At 47.3% G+C, this 20,540-nt stretch overlaps 1 protein-coding gene across 1 annotated transcript; it reads left to right on the forward strand.

The window, feature by feature from the left end:
* Window positions 1-9,253: 9,253 nt before the first annotated feature.
* On the forward strand, window positions 9,254-15,604 carry ITPRIPL2 (ITPRIP like 2). The gene has a single exon (XM_016196270.2). It carries the CDS (start codon window positions 9,362-9,364, stop codon window positions 10,958-10,960), a length of 1,599 nt encoding a protein of 532 aa, XP_016051756.2. The 5' UTR covers window positions 9,254-9,361; the 3' UTR covers window positions 10,961-15,604.
* The last annotated feature ends 4,936 nt before the right edge of the window (window positions 15,605-20,540 follow it).

Consider the following 20,540-nt stretch of genomic DNA (forward strand, 5'->3'; position numbering starts at 1 on the left):
TCATGAATAAGTGGCAGAATTTCCCACTGTGCCCACCCAGAGTCCCGGGAAATACACTCCCCAAGGGGGTTCTGAGGTTCCTCTCTGCTGTGCTTCCTCCTTCCAGAGAGATGCAAATCCCAAGTGATCCTTTTGGTGTCAAAACACAAGGGTCTTGTTGACTTTTGAGGCACATAAAAGAGCAATATTTCCCCTCCTTGAGGGAAAATTATCCCAAGTGAAATGTGTGGAGTATGGGTTACACGGGGAATCCTGGCCAGGCTGTGGTTCTGTTCTTGCTGGTTGAAGTGCCTTGATGACTGTGTCCTTAGACGATCACAGGACATCCATGTGGGGCCGGATCCTAGCATGGGCCCATCTGTCTATGAATCCGTGGGTTTAGTAATGACCTTGCATCCAGGTGCAGGCTATTTTTCTCCCCAGCCCTTTATATTTCACAGGCCAGTAAAATGAGTTCAACAAATATTTATTTATGGAGTGACACTTGTGCCAGGCACTGGGTAGATAACGGGCACAAAGCAGGCAGACAAAACCCTGCCCACATGTGAGTGGCAGATGAAGTGATTTGGAAGACTGACCTAGGATCGCCAACTTTTCATTTTGCTAGGTTAGGACTGAAGGAGAGAAACCAACTTCCCATGATTATGGTTACTATCAATTTCTCCCTTAGAAGAAAATGGTTCTTTTAACATTCAACAGAATGGAAGGGTATACTCTTAAAGGATTTTTTAAATGACGGTATTGGAACCAAATCATATGCAAATTTAAATTGCAGTGGTCGGCTACATAAACAAAAATGCTTTGGGGTATGGGAGAAACACCTTAATAGTGTGGACAGTGTTGCTTCACTTATCTCCCACTGTCGCGTCTTACAATGGCTCACTCTTCCTGCTGAGTGCTTAAAGATTCGTATTATTCACACAGCTTGGCCCATGAACTCAAACCAGTTCCTTCATCAGGTGCTCAGCTGATGAAACTTTGGTTTCAATGCTGGAGAGAAATCTGTCTGTGGTGACCAATGAGAGACACATTATCAGTTTCCAAACTAGCAAGTTCCTAACAGATTTTCAAATGTATTTTTCTCTCTCAACATTATATTAAAAACTTTTTCAAGCAAACAGAGAACTCAAAAGAATTATCCAGAGAACATCTATATATCAACCACTGAGATTCTACCATTAATGTTTAACTTCACTGGTGTATCATATGTCTATCTACTTATCCATCCCTCTCTCCACCCATCAGTCCCTTTGATTTTCTGATATATTTCAAAGGCAATTGCTGAGGCCATTTCACTTCACCCCTAAACACTTCAGCATGCATTTTACTCACTAGAATCCAATATGCGTTTATGATTTATTTGAGATAAAATTTAGATACAGGAAATGTATCTAAATGTACAGAAGTGGACCATTCAGTGTTTTGGCAAATGTGTAAACCAAACCTCTATTCCAATCTGTCAAGGGCAATTTGAAATAAATATAGCTTTATTTTGCTACATGCTGACTTTGAAATGTCCTTACCCTGTAAGAGGAGACTCCACTGAAAATTGGGCTTTATGAAAAGTTCCCTTAATATGTTTTACTTTCACCTTTCCCCCCAGACCCTGGAAAACATTATCTGATGCCCATTTGGAGACAACTGACTCAAGGCAGTGTGTAGGATTGTTAAAGGTATCAACAGGGGAGGCATGGGTTCGAATCCCAGCTCTGCCACTTTCTGGCTATATCACCTGGGACAAAGTATGTATCCTGCCTATGCCTCAGTTTCCCCATCTATAAATTGGAGATAAAAATAGAACCCACCTCAAAATGTTGTTCTGTGTGGTGAGGACTCAATGAGTGAAAACCATGTAAAGTGCTTAATTGGGACATTGCCTGTGGAACAGTAAACACTCAGGTCGTGCTGACTCGTATCTCCACGCGGATAGCAGGAGGCAGGGAAGAAGGGGCCTTGTGTCTGACTCTTAACTCTGCAGACAGTGGCTTTCTGAACTCAGTGATTTTATGTCCCACTCTGTTCTGAGTCTCTTTTGGCCCTGTTGGCCCTCCAACCAGAAATTAAATGACTGTCAAAATTATCATCATGACATCACCCCACAATGCCAGTGGGAAGTCTATGTCCATAAAATGAACTCAAACGAGAAGAACTGGAGCAGGTGGGGAAGTGGGTTCTTACTCTCTAATTGTGTTTGGTTTTTATAGTGTGAATCTCATGGACTTGAATTTAATATCGCACCATTTTATTGGCAAGAAATTGCATTACAGACTCATTAGCTCTCTCTTGGCCCTTCATCTCTGCCAGAGCAAAGCTTCCCTTTGACTGATGCTGGTTCCATTATTTATGACTCATATAAACAGTGGCTTTGGAAATACAGACCAGGGAAGAACATTCTCTAATGAAAAACTCTTTATAGGGCTACTTTGCTGGACTTCTGAAATAAGTATCATTCATTCATTCTTTCATTCAGTCGGTCATTCAACAATCAGTAATTGAGTGTTCACAAGGAAAGCTTACAATATATTTAGAAATACAAACATTTAATTAGTAATCACACAAATAATGAATCACAATTAGAACAGAACTGACCCAGCAGGAGCCCAAGGGTAGATACTATTGGTTGCCTACTATGGCAAAGGCTGATGATTCTCCCCTAATATTTATTCTCTTTCTTTTCCATAGTAATAAAACACATTTTTTAGCAGGATACATGCATGCTTTATGATAATGGCTACACTTCTTAGCCTCCTTTGCTGTTACATGTGGCCAATTCCAGTGTGTGAAAGGGCATTTTCCCACATCACCAAGCAATTTTTGGACACTAGTTGGATCACAGAAAGATGGAAGGAACCTGACAATGTGGCTGAGCCATTGAATTAAGCAAGCCTAGAGCCATTTCACCTCCAGACTTGCATTTTTTGAGGTTGTCCTTGCTTTTTAAATCAACTGAGTTGGGGTCTTTTGTTATTAGTAACAATAGCTGCCTAACCAAACAGCATGGTACATAGGTTGTGACCAGATCTCTACTCTCATCTCAACATTTCTCCCTTAAGCTCCAAACTTCAGACCTACTGAAATCCAAACCATGCTTTTTCATTTGTCCAGGGTTCCATAAATGAAGGGACTTCTGCACATTTGCCCTTCTCTATCCCCTTTGTCTGGCTATGATCAATTCATCTTCCAGAATCAGTTTAGCAGACACCTCCCCCAGGCGGCACTCTGTACCAGACCCAGTTTATGGGCCACCCCAGACCATTCAGCCTTGTCTACTTGCCTTGCTTTTTACCCAGAGCAGCCCTAGTGAACAGCTCGCTCCATTTTCATAATTGGAAAGAGCCAGCTGCCATCACTGCCACCAGCCAAGGACCTCTTCTGCATGGAGCCAACGAAGAAGTAGAGACTGACCGCATGTACACCAACCAGGCTAGACCTGCAGAGACTCTGGCTTCTCCATCAGCCTGAAAACACAGCCAGGAAGGAAGTAGAGGCATTTAATGCCCAGTGGGCATATTTGGACAGATGAGGGACTAGAGATAGAAAGGAAGCACCCATTGACTTGACTGCCCTTTTTCTCCTCGGCTGATTAGAGATAAAGGGGCTCTGTGCAGCATCTTTGGGGACTCTGGTGGCTGGGGAGCCAGCTATGTTTGCCACAGGGCTGTGGCCCGCTCAGTAATGCACCACATTGTAGGCACCCTCCTTCCTTCCCTGCCTCACTTCCCCTCTGCCCTGGCTCTGGCTTTATGGGCTTTGCACTCCCCAGAACACATTCACAAGCAAGCCGTCCCCTTAGGTTCTGTTTTCTAGGGGACCAGGCTAAAATGCCTCCAAACCTCATGCCACAACTACCCGAGTTTAGCAGGGATTATTATAAGGATCCACATGGAACCGAGGCAGCAGCTGCTTGCTCAGAAGGGAGGGAGCTCTGGACTGTCATCCAGGCACACACAACAGCCCTGTGTCCCAGCGTCAACTCTGATACCCACCATTCTCTGATCAGCTGCTTGCCGTTCTCCTTCCTACCCTCCCCTGACCTGCTGTGGTTTCTATTTTCTCAAAACTTCGCCTGTTCCATGCCTTCTGCTTAATTCTGAGTTCTGCCTCCTCGTGGCTTCTGTGTCCCATTCAGACTGGGGAGCCAGCTATGTCTGCTGCAAAGCTTTGGCCAGCTTTGTAAGGCACCACCGTGTGTGCACCCTCCTTCCTTCCCTGCTTCCCTTCTCCTCTGCCCTCACTCTCCCTTAGATAGGTTTGGGTCACTTGGTCACCATCCAGTTTTGGGTGGCACCATTGACAAAGCTGTGTGTCCCTTGTTACTGGATGCCCTGCTCCCATCACTTTAGAGTAAGTGTTTAGAGACATCTGCATCGACTTAGCATTGCTGTGACATCCACAGAAGTGTGATTGATGGGCTCGTCTCTCTGAATAAAGGGTAGGCCATGTGGGTGTTCTGTGTAATAGTCATGCATAATAGAACCAACAGGAAATTTTAAGCAACAGCCACAGATCATTTATTACAGATAGTTTCAGAAGCTATGGGGAGGTTGCAGGAAAGGACTCTGGAACTTCCAGAAAGGATTCCTAAGTTACACAGCAGACTGAGCCACCAAAGGAGCTGCTGCCTCCACCCCACCAGGAAGCTGCCGTGGAATCAGGGCTTCAGAACCACCCAACCTCTGCTGCCAGCTGCGCTAGCAAAGCAGGTGTCCTGGTGCCAGGGAATGTGGGAATGTGGGAATGTGTTTCGCTTTCCAGCCCCAGCTGCGGAAGAAGGCTTGCTGGAAGAAAGAAGGCTGGAATGGATGGCCAGTGAATGCCAGTGTCCACTCACCAACCCCAGACTTCTGCAACAATAGGACCGATGTCCTGTTCCCCCCAGCTGTCACACGCTCCTGGACCTCTGTGCGTTTGCACATTTTGTTTCCATTACCTGGAATGGCCTCCCTGAATTTCTTCTGGTAAAAACATTCATTCATTCAACAAACCTTTATAAAGTTCCAGGCAAAGTGTTGGGTGCTTCTGATACCAAGATGACTATGGCAAAGTCCCTGCTTCCAAGAACCTCATCAGCTGGTTAGGGAGACAGGTACAAACATAAATTCACCTGCCTTCCCAGAATGCCCTCTTTCTGTGCAGTAAAACCTTTATGATGTGAAAGGAAAAGAAGCACCAGGGATAAGAGCCCAGCTCTCAAGTAGCCTTGCCAGCTGTGTGACCTTGAATAAGTTACTGACCCTCTCTTAGCCTCACTTTCCCCTATGTGAAACGGCATCGGTAACAGCACCTACCTCATTGGGGTGGTTCTGAGCATTTCAGGAGCTACCGCACGGGAAGGGCTGCGTCCAGGAGGCTCATGATGTATATGACATACTGTATTGTCTTTTCCCATCTTCGCAGCCTGGTCATATGTCCTCTCCCTGGAGCCTTCCCTGGCCTCTGTGGGAAATGAGTCACCTCCTCTTTCCTCCATCAGCGTTGGGGGCACACCTCTGGGATATCAGAAATGTTGGGAGGGATACGTGTATATATTTGCTAAGCTGTTAAAAAGAAAACAACAGGAGTGGCCCTTGTCAAATATTAAACATTAAATGGAATTTTTAATGAAATAAGTATCAAAAGCCTACAAAACAGTGACAGTTTTCTGATTCTACGACATTGGGCAGGGTTTTAATCTGTCAGCTCCGAGCGCCGTTTTCCTTCATGTTTCTCTCTGCCTGGCACACAGTGAGGACCCACAAAAGTGGGTAGTGAACTAGTGAATAAGTGGACTTGTATTTGTTCTGACATATACAGTAGATTTTCCAAGTGCAAAGTTCTGAGGCCTGTACCTTGAACTCTTTGGAGGAAGTGAGCTATGGAAACCAATTACAGGCAGGAAAAACAGTCACAGTAACACATTATTGATTCAGTACAGTGGGGTGAAGTGTTCCGTGTGAGTAGTAAAGGAGATAAAGGAGGGAAAACTGAGCTTTTTCCAATATACCTCCAAAAAGATATGTCCACATCCTAACCCTTGGATCCTGTGAATGGGACCTTACTTGGAAAAAGGGTCTTTGCAGATATAATTAAGTTGAGGATCTCTAAATGAGATCATTGGAATTACCCAGGTGGGCCCTAAATCCAATGACAAGTGTCCTTATAAGAGAAAGACACAGACATGGGCTCTGGCTGGGTAGCTCAGTTGGTTAGAATGTCGTCTCGATACACCATGGTTGCAGGTTCGATTCCCAATCAGGGCACATACAAGAATCAACCAATGATTGCATAAATAAGTGGAACAACAAATCTCTCTCTCCCTTCCTCTCTCTCTCTGTGTCTTCCTTCTTCTCTTTCTCTAAAATCAATTTTTTTAAAAAGATACAGACACAGAGAAGAAGGCCATGTGAAGATGGAGGCAGAGGCTAATGTGATGCAGCCACAAGCCAAGGATTGCCTGGAGCCACCAGAAGCTGGGCAAGGCAAGGCAGGATTCTCCCCTAAAGGCTTCAGAAGGAATACAGCCCTGTTGCCCTCAAGAACTGTGAGAGAATAAATTCCTGTTGTTCTAAGCCACCCAGTTCGTGGTACTTTGTTACAGCAGCCCCAGGAAATGAATATAGCTGCTTTGGAACTACAGCAGCCAACCCTAGTAGTTGTAGCAGAGATTGTATGGCCCACAAGCCTAAAATATTTACACAAAATGTTTGCTGACCTCTGATTTAGAGCATCGCCCTTTTTTGTATGGTTGATGATATGTACTAGGGGAAAAATAAGTCACCGTGTTAGTATTACCCCCATTTTATAGATGGGGAAATTAAAGCAAAGTGAGATTAAGGGACTTGTCCAAATATATCCTGTTGCTTTCACATGCCAAAACATCCCCTCCCTTTTCTCCAGCACAACACCCTGACTTTCCTTGGGGGACACCCCACCCACAGTGCCCATGGTTTGGGCAAGGCTCACCTCACCTCCTGGTTCCAGGGTTGAGTATCTAATTGTCTTAATCAGCTGGGGCTATATATATAACAAATACCACAGACTGTGTGGCTTAAAAAACAGAAATTTATTTTCTCACAATTCTGGAGGCTGGAAGTCCAAGATCAAAGTTTAGCAAGGTCAGGCTTCTGGTGAAGGCTTTCCTCCTGGCCTGCAGATGGTCACCTTCTCCTTGTGTCCTCACAAGGTCTTTCCTTAGTGTGTGCAGGAGGAGATCCCCCCACCCTGCCTCTTCTTATAATGATACTGGTAATGTGGGATTAGGACTCATCATTATGGCCTCATTTAGCATTAACTATCTCCTAAAGGCCCTGTTTCTAAAAAACGGTTGCATTGAGGGTTAGGGCTTCAACCTATGAATTTTGAAGGGACACAGTTCAGTCCACAGTTCCACCGCAGGCCAGGCTAATCAGTGCTTTCTTTAACTTGGTAACTTTTAGCATATGACCCAAGGCTATATCTCTAGGCATAGCCTTTGCTGCAACTTTCAGACAAGCAAAGCTTTCTTTTCCTTAGCACTCAGGATAATGTGAGGCTAGAGTATCCAGGGGCATATGGAGAGGACCTGGCAGAGGGCACAGCCACCTTAGAAGAAAGCAGAGCTAAGCAGCCTATGGAGAGTAATTAGATCCAGCCTTACTGAAGTAGGATCCCCTAGATCTCTGTTAACATATACAATCAATTTTTTTTGAGCTGTTTCCTGTTTGATAGACGACCATCTGATAGCTAATAATTGTGGAGATGGGATCTGAAAGCAGGTTTGTTTAGCTCTAAGAGGCTCAACTCAGAATTTCCTGGGAGTAATCTTGGTGCTTAACATAGGAGCCATCCTCAATCCTGCTTCCCAGGTGGCAGATGGGTTATGAACATTTTTATTGCCTTCACTCTTGCTCTCCTTAATTGATGGTGGGAGCAGGGAAGGTGCAATGAGTGTAAATAAATAAAGAGAATTATTTAAATCTAGGTTATTTCAGGGAGTTCTCACTAGTTATGAAACAAAACAAAGCTTCCCCAGACTGAGGTCCCAATGTAGGTCCTGACAAAGGATACAGACAAATTCCCAGCAGTTGAGGAAGGGGAATTTCTGGTCCCCTCCCCGAGTCCCGACCCCTGGTTTCTCTGGAGCCAGGTGACTGTGTTCAAGGCACAGCTCTGCTAAAGCTGTGTGAGCCTGGGCAAGCAGCTGAACCTGCCTGTGTCCCTGGTTCCTCATCTGAAAAATGGAGATAGTGCCCACTTCATAGGATTAACATAAGGAGTGAGTGAACATGTGTAAGGCGACAGTGCTGGCACACAGTAAGTCCTTTGTAAAAGCTGTTATTATTCCGGAGGCTGGCTCCTCCTCATTCAGTTCTCAGACCAAACTGCACCTCACAGAGAGCCTCCAGCTTCCCTGGGGCAACCCCCACCTTCTCACTCCCTCATACAGTTTTGTTTCATTCAGAGCATTTTCTGCTATGGGATCCCTTCCCTTTCAGTTTCCTTTCCTTTTTTTTTTTTTTTTTTTTAAAGTATGCAAGCTTTACAAAGGACAGAAACCTTGTATATTTTGTCAACTGCTATTTCCCCAGCACCTAGCTTCCTACTTGGCACATAGTAGGTGCTCAATAAACATTGGTTTGAATGTAGGACAGCGGCACTGAGCCACACCACCAATACACCACCACGGCCGTCTCGTCGTGAGCTCTTTTCTCCTCCTCTTTACTTCCCAGTGTAACTTCTTGTGAGCACAACTCCAGAAGCTCCCCAGACAAGGCCACCGCCCCAGAACCGGGGCCTTCCCCGCTCCGCCTCGCGGGCGGGAGAACGGGGCGGCCCGCTGGAGAGCAGGGCGAGCGCCCAGCAGTCCCTCCCGCCGCCCGCGTCGCTTTAAGGCGGAGGCCGGGAGGGGGCCGACCCCGCCCGCCGGCTCGGCGCGCGGCTCCAGACTCCGGCATTTCCTCCCCGCTAGCTGGCGCGGCCTCGCCTCCCCTCGGAAGAGGAAACTCCCGGGGCTCGAGTAACGGGAACGAGCGCGGAGGAGAGCGACGGGGGAGCCCGGTGGCAGGAGGGCCGCCCAGGGTAGGAGGCGAGCCGGCCCGGGCCAGAAGCTGGCCCCGGGCAGCGCTCCGGGGCGCTGGGTGGGGAGGGCCACCGGGCCAGACGCGGCGCGCAGCCGGCGCAGGGCGCGGCCCCGAGCTCGGGAGCGCAGGGCGGGCCGCAGCTGGAAGGAGAACTTGAGCTGGGAGAAGAGGCCAAGCTGGAGGGCGGCTTCCCCCGACCCTGCGAGGGGGGAGCCGCCGCGAAGGCGAAGGCGATCGGGACAGCAGGGCTGCTGGGGCGCTGCGCGCATGCTGGGCCGGGGACGCCGCCGGGGCTCGCGCCCTGGGCTGCCCGGGCGCCCGGCATGTCGGTGCACTACACCCTCAACCTGCGCGTATTCTGGCCCCTGGTGACCGGCCTGTGCACTGCCTTCGTGTGCCTCTACCATGTCCTGCGAGGGAGTGGGGGCGCCCGGGCTGAGCCCCCCGACGGCGCGGACGGTGGCTTCCCGCTGCTCAAGATATCTGTCCTGCTCCTCCTCGGCTACATCCTCTTACGCTGTCGCCACGCTGTCCGGCAGCGCTTCCTGCCCGGGTCTCCCCGCCTGGGGGACCGCTCCACCTTCTCTCCAAGGCACTTCCAAGAGCCGAGCCTCGGCATCTTGCTGGAGAGTTACTACGAGCATGAGGTGCGCCTGTCGCCGCACGTGCTGGGCCACAGCAAGGCACACGTGAGCCGGATCGTGGGCGAGCTGGTGCGGGCTGGCCGCGCCCGCGGATCCCCAGGCCCCGTTCCGGGGGGGACCTTGGCCTTGGCCTTCCGCGGAGACTTCATCCAGGTGGGCAGCGCCTACGAGCAGCATAAAATCCGACGGCCAGACGCCTTCGACGTTCTGGTGCCGTTGCGCCTGCCGCCGCTGGTGGCGCTGGAGCCGCGGGGCCTGGGCGCCCAGCCCGCTTTGGCCCCAGCCTTTCATGGCTGCTTCGTGTGCTCACTCAAGGCGCCGCCGGGAGCCTGTGGGAGCCAGTGGCTCCGGGACTGCAAACCTTTCGCTGACAGCTTCTGTGTGGACGTGCGGGGGCGGCGCCACCTCTCGGCTACCCTGGTGCTGCGCTGGTTCCAGTCGCATCTGCAGCGCTCCCTGGCCACCGTGCGATACAGCTTGGAGGAGCGCTGTCGGGTCACCCTGACCCCTGGAAGCCTGGAGCAGCCTCCCACGCTGCACATTCTGCCCTGCCGCACTGATTATGGCTGCTGCCGCCTTTCCATGGCCGTGCGACTCATTCCCGCAGTCCACCTGGGCGACGGCGTCTTCCTCGTGGCGCCACCACCGCCATCCACGCCTGTCGGGTCCCCGTCGGAGCTCCCGGGAGGCCTGCGTGCCGATGCACTGTGGGGCGTGAACACAGCCCGCCAGGAGCAGAAGCTGCTGGGCTGGCTGCAGGAACGGGCCCCTCCAGGTGCCTGCTACCTCAAGTGCCTGCAGTTGCTTAAAGCCCTGCGAGACCTGGGCGCCCGCGGGCTGGACCCCACGGCCGCCACCCAGTGGGGACGCGTCCTGTCCTCATACGTGCTCAAGACGGCGCTGCTGGCGGTGCTGCTGCACGAGAGGGCTCCGGAGCAAGGCTGGGATGAGGCTCACCTGGGCAAGCGCATGGAGCAGTTAGTGAGGTTTCTTAGGGACTGCCTGCTGCGACGCCAGACACTCTTCCACTGCGTCCTGGGTCCCGGAGGGGCGGTCGCCGAAGTGGGCCCACTGCCCAAGGTACTTCGTGAAGCCACCCCAGTTGACCTCCTGGCAGCTTTTGATGGTCGCGCCCGGGAACTCGTGGCAGCACGCTTGCTGTCCACATGGCGAAGGCTGCCCCAGCTTCTCCGGGCCTATGGGGGTCCCCGCTACCTTGCCAGGTGCTCCCCACCGCGGAGCCAGCGCACCCAGGGCTTCCCTAAAGATGAACCATAAACTCTGATAGTGGCCCTACCTGGCCTAATGCTCCTAAAGCCTCTCCCACTAGGTGGGGTTGGGGGTGGCAATGAATCCAGTTCAACTTTAGAAAGATGAGCTGCAGAAGGTGATGGAAAATTCTGAGGATGACATTTGGTGACTTAAATGTCATCACCCTTGGATTCACAATCCAGTATAGTTGCAGCATCTTCTTTATACTCACCTAGGCAGGCTCCAGAAAGACATCCAATAGCAGCAGCTAAGAGTTGGTCCAAATGTTGGGTTGTGTGGAACGATTCTGTGGAAGGATCCGCAGATTTTAGGGAAGTCCAGTGAAGGAAGAGAGAACTAGCAGCAGAGAAAATTCCCTCTGTGGGTTGTTGAGGCACAGGTCTCTCTGGCCCCCAAATTTAAAGAAGTTAATTTTTTTTCTGGCATAACTACTTGCTGGGCCCTGGGTTCCCAGTTGGCTTTTTTAAAAACATGATTATCTACAACTGGAATTGATATTCTATTCTAGGGGCTACTGTTCTGAGGAACATAGTTTCTACTCTGCAAATTAATATTAATGTATATTTTAAATGGTGCGGTCATGGGTGTGTGACGAGATTCTGAAGAAGTAAGTCACACAGGCAGTCAAGACTTGGTTAGAGAAACTTCCAGAGCAAATAGCACTTTATTTCGATCAACTCTTTTGTTCTGTGGTAATTGCTAGTGCCAAGTGTTGCATCTGAAAGGGAGGCTAGCTGCGTTTACTACTAAGAAATGTGTAGTCTTGAAAAGCTGGCTTGCTCTATTTACATCCCTCCAGGCACATGCCAGGATGTGTACTGGTCAACACCCATCCGTTGAGCTCCTGCTGTGATCCAGGCACAGTGCAAAGTAGCATCAACGTGCATGTTTAAGACAACACTGGTGAGGGCAGAAAACATGTTGGGTCTAGAGAAAGATGTATTTTAGCTTTGCCTATCAAGGTGTCTCACTGGGACTTGCTGCTGGCTGGAGCCAGAAACCTTTTTTCGTTTTAAGGCTTTTAAGCAAACTCCTTTGCATGAGATTTCTTTTGAATTCAATGAGATAATGAAGAGGAAGTGCCTACTGTAGTGCCTAGCAGGTAGTTAGTGCTCTCAGTGCCCAGTAATGGTTAGTGGTTGGAAAGCTATTCTCCCACTGCCCAGGCTGCCTTTAAGTGGTCCTAAAGCAACTTTGAAGAGAGGTTGTCCGCATAGGTCTTGCGAGGTGTTTCACTTATGTATAGTTCAGTATCTGGACTCTGTACTTGAAGATCCATGACTCTGATCAGTCAGCAGAGGAGAAATACAGTGAAGAGCAAGAGATGGGTGGAGATAAAAGGAGGTAGCCCTTGTTAGTGGTCAGCTCTTTTTTGTCTTTGGACAGAAATATCACCAGGTTGGGTGTATTTTGCAGCCAGGAGGAGTCCATTCTGAAATCCCTCCTTGTCCTCCCAAATTTCTAGCAACCCTCAATTCCAAGTTTAGAATGTCCATAATATGCTTGCCGAATAGAAACTGCAGCCAGTCCCAGTGTTATACTTTGGGATTCTTTTTTTAAACAAAGACATGTACTCCCTTAGACTCTTAAAGGTAAAGCTTGGAAGACAGAAGTAGCTACCTGAATAGGGCCATTGTTTAATTCCTGAGTTATTTTGAGGGAACTCTTTAAACTTTTTTTAGGGGACCTACTCGGCCACTGCAGGAAATCATTGTGAAGAAATGATTTATAGGAAATCCTCATCAGAACTGCAGAGACTTCTTATATTCTGTGCAACCTTGGACTGTAAGAGAAGCAGTTCGCAAATGTTTTGCTTTCTCTTTGAGGTTGTTTTGGGGAGAGTTCCCCTTGAGACCACAAAGGTCATTCCTAGCTTTTGAGGTTATTACTAGGTTATATATAAGGTACTGCATTTAGCAAAGGGGTCAGTCTACCAACTTTCTGCAAAGATATAAACTGCACAGTGTTTTTTAGAATTCCTTTTTTAGAGTAAATGCCAACAGGAATTAGATCTTATAATGTTTCCATAGTCAGCCACAATTTCCCCTGTGGTCATTAAGCCTACTGGAGCAGGGGATTATAAAACTTTAAAAGCTGAATTTTCCATATATTTCTAGCTGAGTTGATAGGTACCTTTTTTTTTTTATCTTAGTAGTGTTTTGAAGTTTAAATCTGGTAACATACTGTTCTTGTAGGTTTTTGTTATTTTTTTCTTCAGGTTAATTACCCAAAGCCTTGTCCATCCTCAAGATTTTAAATTTTTATTATTTTTTTAAATTAATGGGGCATTGTGTTTGTGAATTTTTTTTTTAATATTAATGTTGTATTTAAATGCCATGCTGAGCAATTGTTCTCTGTACATGGTAACCAAAACTTAGCTTTCGATCAATTTTGATCAATGTTTAGTAATCCCAAACATGTACTGTGTACAAATGGAATAATATGGCATATTAGCCAGGTATGATGGTTGCCCGAGGCACTTAAATTAAGCTCAGTTCTGTATTTTATTAGGGCTCCATCATGACCTTAATCAGAAAATTACACATTTTTGGTGTATACTTGGTACTGGAGATTCATATTTGCAAATATTTTTTACAGGAAGGCTCAGAATTGCTCATGTTTAAAAAAAAAAAAAAAATTGTCTAGCCAGTGCCCACAGAAAATGTTTGGGGAAAATGACTCAGCCATTTTGCCTTGAGACACCCTTCAGTAACTCCCACTGACCAGCCTTGGGAGCCATTCTAGAATGCTGGAGGGCTGAGAGTAGGAGGTGGGGCTTTTTTTTTTTTTTGCAGAATGAAACTGAAGTGAAAGAAGGGAGAATGTGAATGAATCAAGAGAAATCTGAAGGACTCAGGAAGGAGGACTTAAGATGGAAGTGAAAGGAAGGGAAGATGGGATGGAAATCATATGAGGGTGGGAGAGAGGTTTGGGTTAGGAAACACATTTTTAGGTATGTGCTATTTCAAAATCAGGGGTCGCAAACTCAGCAGCCTGCAGAAGCAAGGTAGAGAAGGGGTGGGTGGGCAGTGGGGACTGCCTGTCTTAGGGGGGCACAGCCATTACTCAGCTCCATGCAAGGGGGAAAAGGGGTACAGTGGGGCTGAAATTCAGGATTTTTTTAAGTGAAACTTTCTGATTTTTAAACAAAACAATTTAAAATTTCTAAAACACCATGTGGGTTAAACAAAACATTTGGTTGAGCCTGTCGGCCACCAGTTTACGACCCCTGCCTTACACAATTAACCCCCCCAAATATGTATAAGGTTATATTTATTGTTATGGATATGATGTTGTTATACATAGTTGGGGGAGTGATATCTCAGTCTTCTTTATCTCTCAGAATTAAGCTTTATTGTAGAAACAAACCAAAAAAATTATCACGGCCACAGATAACACTTAACTCTCAGATGGACCCTCTCTCCTGGGGCTGTTCTTTGCAGTCAGATCCTCCAGCAAACTGCTGGGGGCCAGTTCTTGGCATTTCCTTCCTGGTGAGTCCGGGCTCAACTCCTAGGCTATGTCGGAGTTTGAAGATGAGTCATCAGCAAGGATTGCAGAATAACTTGTTTCTTTTTTATTTGCATTTTATTCTTATTTTAAAATTTATTATTATTATTATTATTGTTATTATTTGTGGTAGTGTCCTTGGCTGTGCCTTAGCAATGATAACTGGTGGCCTTGAATACCAGAAAATCAGTGCTGGGTCTTGGGGCCATGCTTCTTAGGCTTGTTACCATTCCCATTGCCAAGAACAGTTCCGATCACGTGTCCATCCCTTTCTGACTCGGTGGCTCCCACCAAAATTGACATCCTAGCATTCTGAAGGAAGTAACCTAACAGCTTCCAAAGGGGCTCTTTGATCCTCATGGAGTAAGTCACTTTTTCTGTAAAATGTGGCATTTGACCTTGGTGCTGAAGACTTAGCTTATCCCCTCCCACGAAGAGGAAGGTTATTACCTCCCCCCCAGTCATGGAAAAAATGAATCTCATTACAATTCCAGTGTCCCTTGAGAGGGAAAGAAGTTCAGTGTTATCATGTGGCCTTTGTTTATTTCTTAAAAATTGCATGTCTGTTGCTTAGACACTACTGTTTATTCTTTATACCTACATAGCCCATGATATGGTGGGGATAAAGCAAGTATAGTAAATTGGGAGCAGGCAAAGATATATATGTGATCATGTATACAGAGGAAATAGACCAAAATGTGCAGCTAAATTATATATAATCTGTTTTTTTAGTATCCGATATTCAGGAATATTTTAGCACCTTTTGCATTAAAAAAAAAAAAAAAGTGCCTTGATTTAGTCACTTGACTTTAAAACATTCCTCTTATTTTATTGTGATTTTTAATGTGTATTCTGACCCCAAACTGTGTATTATGATGCAGTGTCAGCTGCAGTCATAGCATATGTTGTGTTCCAATAACAGAGACCAAAGAGTTAATCAAATATGGTTCAGCTGCTACAGTTGTGTGATTAAAATGTATTTTAATCACACCAAATTTCCATGGCCCAAAGAGCCGAGGCCTGCCATTTGTTTTCTATTTCAGGTTGGAGTAAATTTGCACTTTTTAATCACATGGGTCATTTGGGGGCCTTGTTCTTTTATACTTTGCTTTGTTAATAAAGGAACTTGTAGAAACCTGTGGACTGGATGTCAGATTTTGGGAGGGGTCTCACCTTCCTTGTGGCTGCCCTGGCTTATGTTTTCTTATGGAAGGAAGCCTCGCCTGATCTCAGTGTCTGGGTGTATGGGAGTCTTTCCCAAGCAGCACCGCTGGGATCATCGCTTGTACAGCATTGGCTCCGTACACAGGTGGGAAAGGATGCCAGTTCATAGCTCTGCAGGCTTGCAGCCTGGGGTCCTGCCTTCCAGTCTCTTTTTCCTTGCCCAGAACCTTCTGCTCATGCTCTGCTTCTCCCCTCCTCTCCCCCCACTTTCACACACACTCCTAAATGCAGTTCAAGTCTTGACCTGTGGCTAATTTATAGCTCAAGAATTTTACCCAGAAATCTCTTAGGCCCTCAGGCCTTCTCCAAATGGTAAACATTTGCTAATATGAAAAACCATAAGGCTTAGTGAGAGATGGAAGCTTGGAGGCTAGGTAGGGCCCTTCAAAGCCTTGGTGCCAGGTGGAAGTTCAGGGAAACCTGTACCCACAGGCTGATTAAATAGTTGTGTAGGACACTTGCCCAGGGGAAAATGGGGTGGGGTGTGTTGGCTTTAGTTTTTAACGAGTAGTTAGTTAGTGGCTATTGTCCCTGGGCATTGAGGACACATGCAGTGATGACCAAGACAGTGATGTGGTTGCTCTCTCATGAGCGCACAAACTGTGGTGGGTGTTAGGTGGGGGAAGGGTTATGGGAGCACGGAAGGGGCACCTCCTGCAGTTCAGGGAGGGTTGCTTGCAACAAGTGACGTCTTAGTCCAGATCCAAAGATAGGTTAGGAATTTGCTAAGTGATGGGAGTCGGGCTGGAGAAGAGTGCGTCACGCACAGAGGCGAAGGAGCATTTCGGTTTGGCTGGAAAGTGGAGACGGGGAAGCCAAGGATGAGGCAGAACAGGTAGGAAGGCACCAGGACACCAGGGGTCTTGAAGCCAGAACTTCTCACTACTGAAGTGTGCAGATCGCTTGGGAGTCTTGTTAGAATGCAGGTTCTGATCAGCAGGTCTGGGTGGGACCTGAGGTTGCATTTCTAACAAGCTTCCAGGGGAGGGTGATGCTGCTGGTTTGGGGGCCACGCTTTGATTGCAAGGCAGTAAACCGCACCGCAAGTTTGGACTGATCCAGAAGATACTAGATGGGCAAGAATGGCAGGGTCAACATTTGAGTTTGCCTTGCTCTGGCTGTAAGGTGGAGAATGGATCAAGCAGGGGTTGACAAACGATTTCTATTTATTTAGTTTAATTTAATTATTTTGTAAATAAAGTTTTATGGGAACAACCACACCCATTCAGTTACATACTGTCTTTGGTTGCTTGCACCCTGCCTCAGCCGAGTTGAGTAATTGGGACACAACCCTGAAAATATTTACTCTCTGGCTGTCTACAGAAAAGGCTGGCTGAAAGTAATCAACCTGGAAGTCATCAGATGCTGCAGTGGTCCAGGCCTGGGTGGGGCGGGGTGAGCGGGGCTGCAGCAGGGACAGAGAAACCAGTTACCCTAGAGACAGAACAGTGTCACAGTTAGGGCCAGTGCTTTAATGCCAAGAGACCTGTGTTCAAGTCTTGTTTCCTGCACTTCTCATCTGTGTCTCTCTGCAACTTACTTAATCCTTTCTGAATCTCAGGTCCCTCCTCTATAAATGGGATTCATAATAGAACCTCCCCCATAGGAGCAATAGGGGATTAGGTGAGTTCATGCCTGTCAAATGCTAGACTCATGTTAAGCACCCTGTACAAGTCAGCGTAGAAGTAATGATCAGAATGGATTGTCATTTAGTCTGTATCTTCAGCCTCTTCCTCTGTCCCTTTGCTGCTCACTCTTTCTCCACTGCAGGATTGTCTCCACTTTGTCCACCCAGCCATCTCTCTGCTACCCAAATTTTGTTCATCTCTTTCCTTGATGCCCATGGTGTTCCCCTCTATGAAAAGCTCTCACTGTAGCGTAGTGGACTGGTTTCAAAAATAGTCCCTATTCTCCAACCCTTCCTATACCCACACCCTTTGCAAAGTGACTTTGCGGTCTCCCCCATCAAAAAGGGGAGTGACCTTTTGCTGACTGCTTGAAACTGGAATGGCTTTGTGACTTTCTTCAGTCAATAGAATGTGGTGGTGCACATTTCCTTTATAGCACAATTTAATATAATACCACAATAGACATTGTGCTAGTTCCGGGCCTGGGCCTCAAGATACCTTACCTGCTTCTGACTGTTCTCTTGGAAGCCTGCCACCACCAAGTGAGGATGAGAGACCTCATGACCCAACCAGGCCTTTCACCAGAGCTGACAGCCAGCCACCTGTGAGACAGGTGGGGCAGCCATCCCAGACCAGCCCCGCTACCCACTTCTCCCCGACAACCGATATGACAACAGACTGATTGTAACTCAAACCCATCTAAGACCAGCTAAACTTGACCCAGGTCAGCGGAACCACTCAGCTGGCCCATAGCAATAATAGACATTGTTTTAAGCCACTGGGTTAGTGGTAGTTTCTCGCTCAGCACCAGCTAACTGATTTGGAAGCTTTAAAAAAAAACACAAAAAAACTGGTATGCTAGGGCTGCCACTGGAGAAAATATAGGCTGCCCTTGACTTCTGTGCTTTGGACTTTTTTTTGTTAATCCCTACCCCAGGATATTTTTTCCATTGATTTTCGGAGTGGAAGGAAGGCAGAAGGGGGAGAGAGAAGGAGAGAAACATCGATGTGAGAGAGACACATCAATTGGTTGTCTCCTGCACGCACCCACACCCACCCTGACTGGGGCCGGGCATCGAACCTGCAACCGAGATACGTGCCTTTGACTGGAAATCAAACCAGCAACGCTTTGGTCCATACGCAGACACTAACCCCTGAGCCACACTGGCCAGGGCTGTGCTTTCAAACAGCCAGACTTTGATACAAGCACTGGACTGACAGTGAACCACCTTCCCCACGGCGCACCCAGGTTTCCCTCGCCGGCTGAAGCCCAGCGGGCTGCTGGCCTCCGGCTCAGTGGTGAGGTGCAGCAGCGTTGCCATCTTTGAGCTGTGTGTTTGCACAGCTGTTGGACTACATTCCTGTGCTTGTCCTTATCTTGTAAAAACAAATGGAAGCTGGGAAAACTAAATACCGATTCGGATGACAAAATGCCACAGGTCTCAGATGATGGCACTGATTCAGCATCCCCAGCATGGCTAAGCTTCAGCTTCAGCCAGATGCTGGCTGGGGGGCAGCTGGTGGGCAGTGCAGTGCGTTCCGCTGTAAAGACCAGAACGACAGTGAGGGGCGGCATTTAGGACGCGGCATCACCTAGGAATATTTGGCCACAACTTATAAAAACCTAACCTACAGTGACAAACAAATAGAGGCTTATATTTTCTCATCAGCCAGAAGCCTGGAGGTAGGTGGCCAGCAGTGCAGGGGTGACTCGGGGATCCAGGCATTGGTTTGCTCTGCCATTTTCATTTTATCCGTATTTTCATTTTTAGCCATATGCTTGTCATGTGAAGATCCGCAGTGGCTACGATAGGGATGGAGAGGAGAAAATGGATTAGGGAACACCGTAGACTTCCTCTCTCATCTCATTAGCTGGAATAGTGTCACATGGCCACACTTAGCGGCAAGGGAAGCTGGGAAAGAGAGCCTGGCACCTGTCGTACAGCAGCCCTGAGCATAATATGCAGGAAGAATGGGTGTTTGTGGGTAAATAAGATTCTGCTAGAAACAAATAGAAGATTATGTCGAAGAAGTGAGAAGTAATTAGGGAATTTATAATTCTATAATTTATATTTGCCTAAGTCCTAGCGTTGAGTAAATGCTCCATAAGTGTTAGGATTGACGTCTCAGCTCTGTCATTCACTGGCCTTACTCTTTTGACAAGCCAGTTAACTTGTCTGGGCATCAGTTTTTTGATTTGCAAAATGGGGGTGAGAGTACCTCCTTTTATAGGTTTGTTGGGAGAAGCAAAGAGTAATGCATGTGAAATTGACAGGTGCCATCCAGTTGCTAGCTGTGGTCTCCTAGGAGTGTGCCCAGCAGCTTTGGGACAACAGAAAGGGGAATCCATTTCTTAAGAGGGGGCCACCCTCAGGCACTTTGCCCAGTGCTTCCCCATCATCAAACCTCCCTTCCCACAGGACTGTGAGTGAGTCTGCAGTTGTGAATATTTGTTGTACACGTTCCCAGAAGGGAGGAAATTAAGTGAGAGGACTGACCGCCCCCATATCTCTTTGTTTTAAATTATGTCATCTTCTTATAAGCTTTCTCCCCATTTTATTTCTCAAATGAAATTTGATTTGCATTGTTTGAGTCCTGGCAAAAAGCTCAAGCTAGTGGTTCTCAATCCTGTACCTATAATAACATACAAGGGGCTTTGTAAGATTGTCCATGCTCAGAACTCCACCCTGGCTCCATGAGGTCAGAAATTCAGGGGTCCATCCCAGGCTTGGGCACTTTCACAGCTCCCTGGATAATTCTAGAATGCAGCCAGGGTTGTGAACCACTGACTTAGGTCAGATGGTCCTTCTGGAACCTGTCAGTAGAGAACCCCTGATTTCCCCACCAGGTGTGTGGAACCACCAGTTGGTGGGTGTGAAGTTTGCTTTGTGGTAGAGACAGACAGCTGAAGTGGGTGGTGGTGGAATAAAATCCTAGGATGGAACCCTTTAACTAAGAGACACAGGCAAAATATTGCTAAGTAGGCACAGGATTTAATTCCATTGGCAGTTCCTCTTTTCTTCAACCCCAGGGAGATGGAAACGATGAAAAATATTTTGAAAAAATATAAAAAGCCATCAGAGTCATCCTGACACTTCTCAGCAAAGAAAAGTCTATATTTGGAGGAACTGTAAACTCAGTCTAGCCTGGAGAGAACATATATCAGATACAGCCTGTTTTCACAAAATGCTGGCTCTTTTCATGAATAGTCAATGGTTTTTCCC

This window comes from Miniopterus natalensis, chromosome 3 (assembly GCF_054644295.1).
Source record: "Miniopterus natalensis isolate mMinNat1 chromosome 3, mMinNat1.hap1, whole genome shotgun sequence".
Classification (NCBI taxonomy): Eukaryota; Metazoa; Chordata; class Mammalia; order Chiroptera; family Miniopteridae; genus Miniopterus; species Miniopterus natalensis.

What these genes read in the sequence shown, in the direction of transcription:
- ITPRIPL2 (XM_016196270.2), top strand. Translation starts at nt 9,362, where the DNA reads ATGTCGGTGCACTACACCCTCAACCTGCGCGTATTCTGGCCCCTGGTG.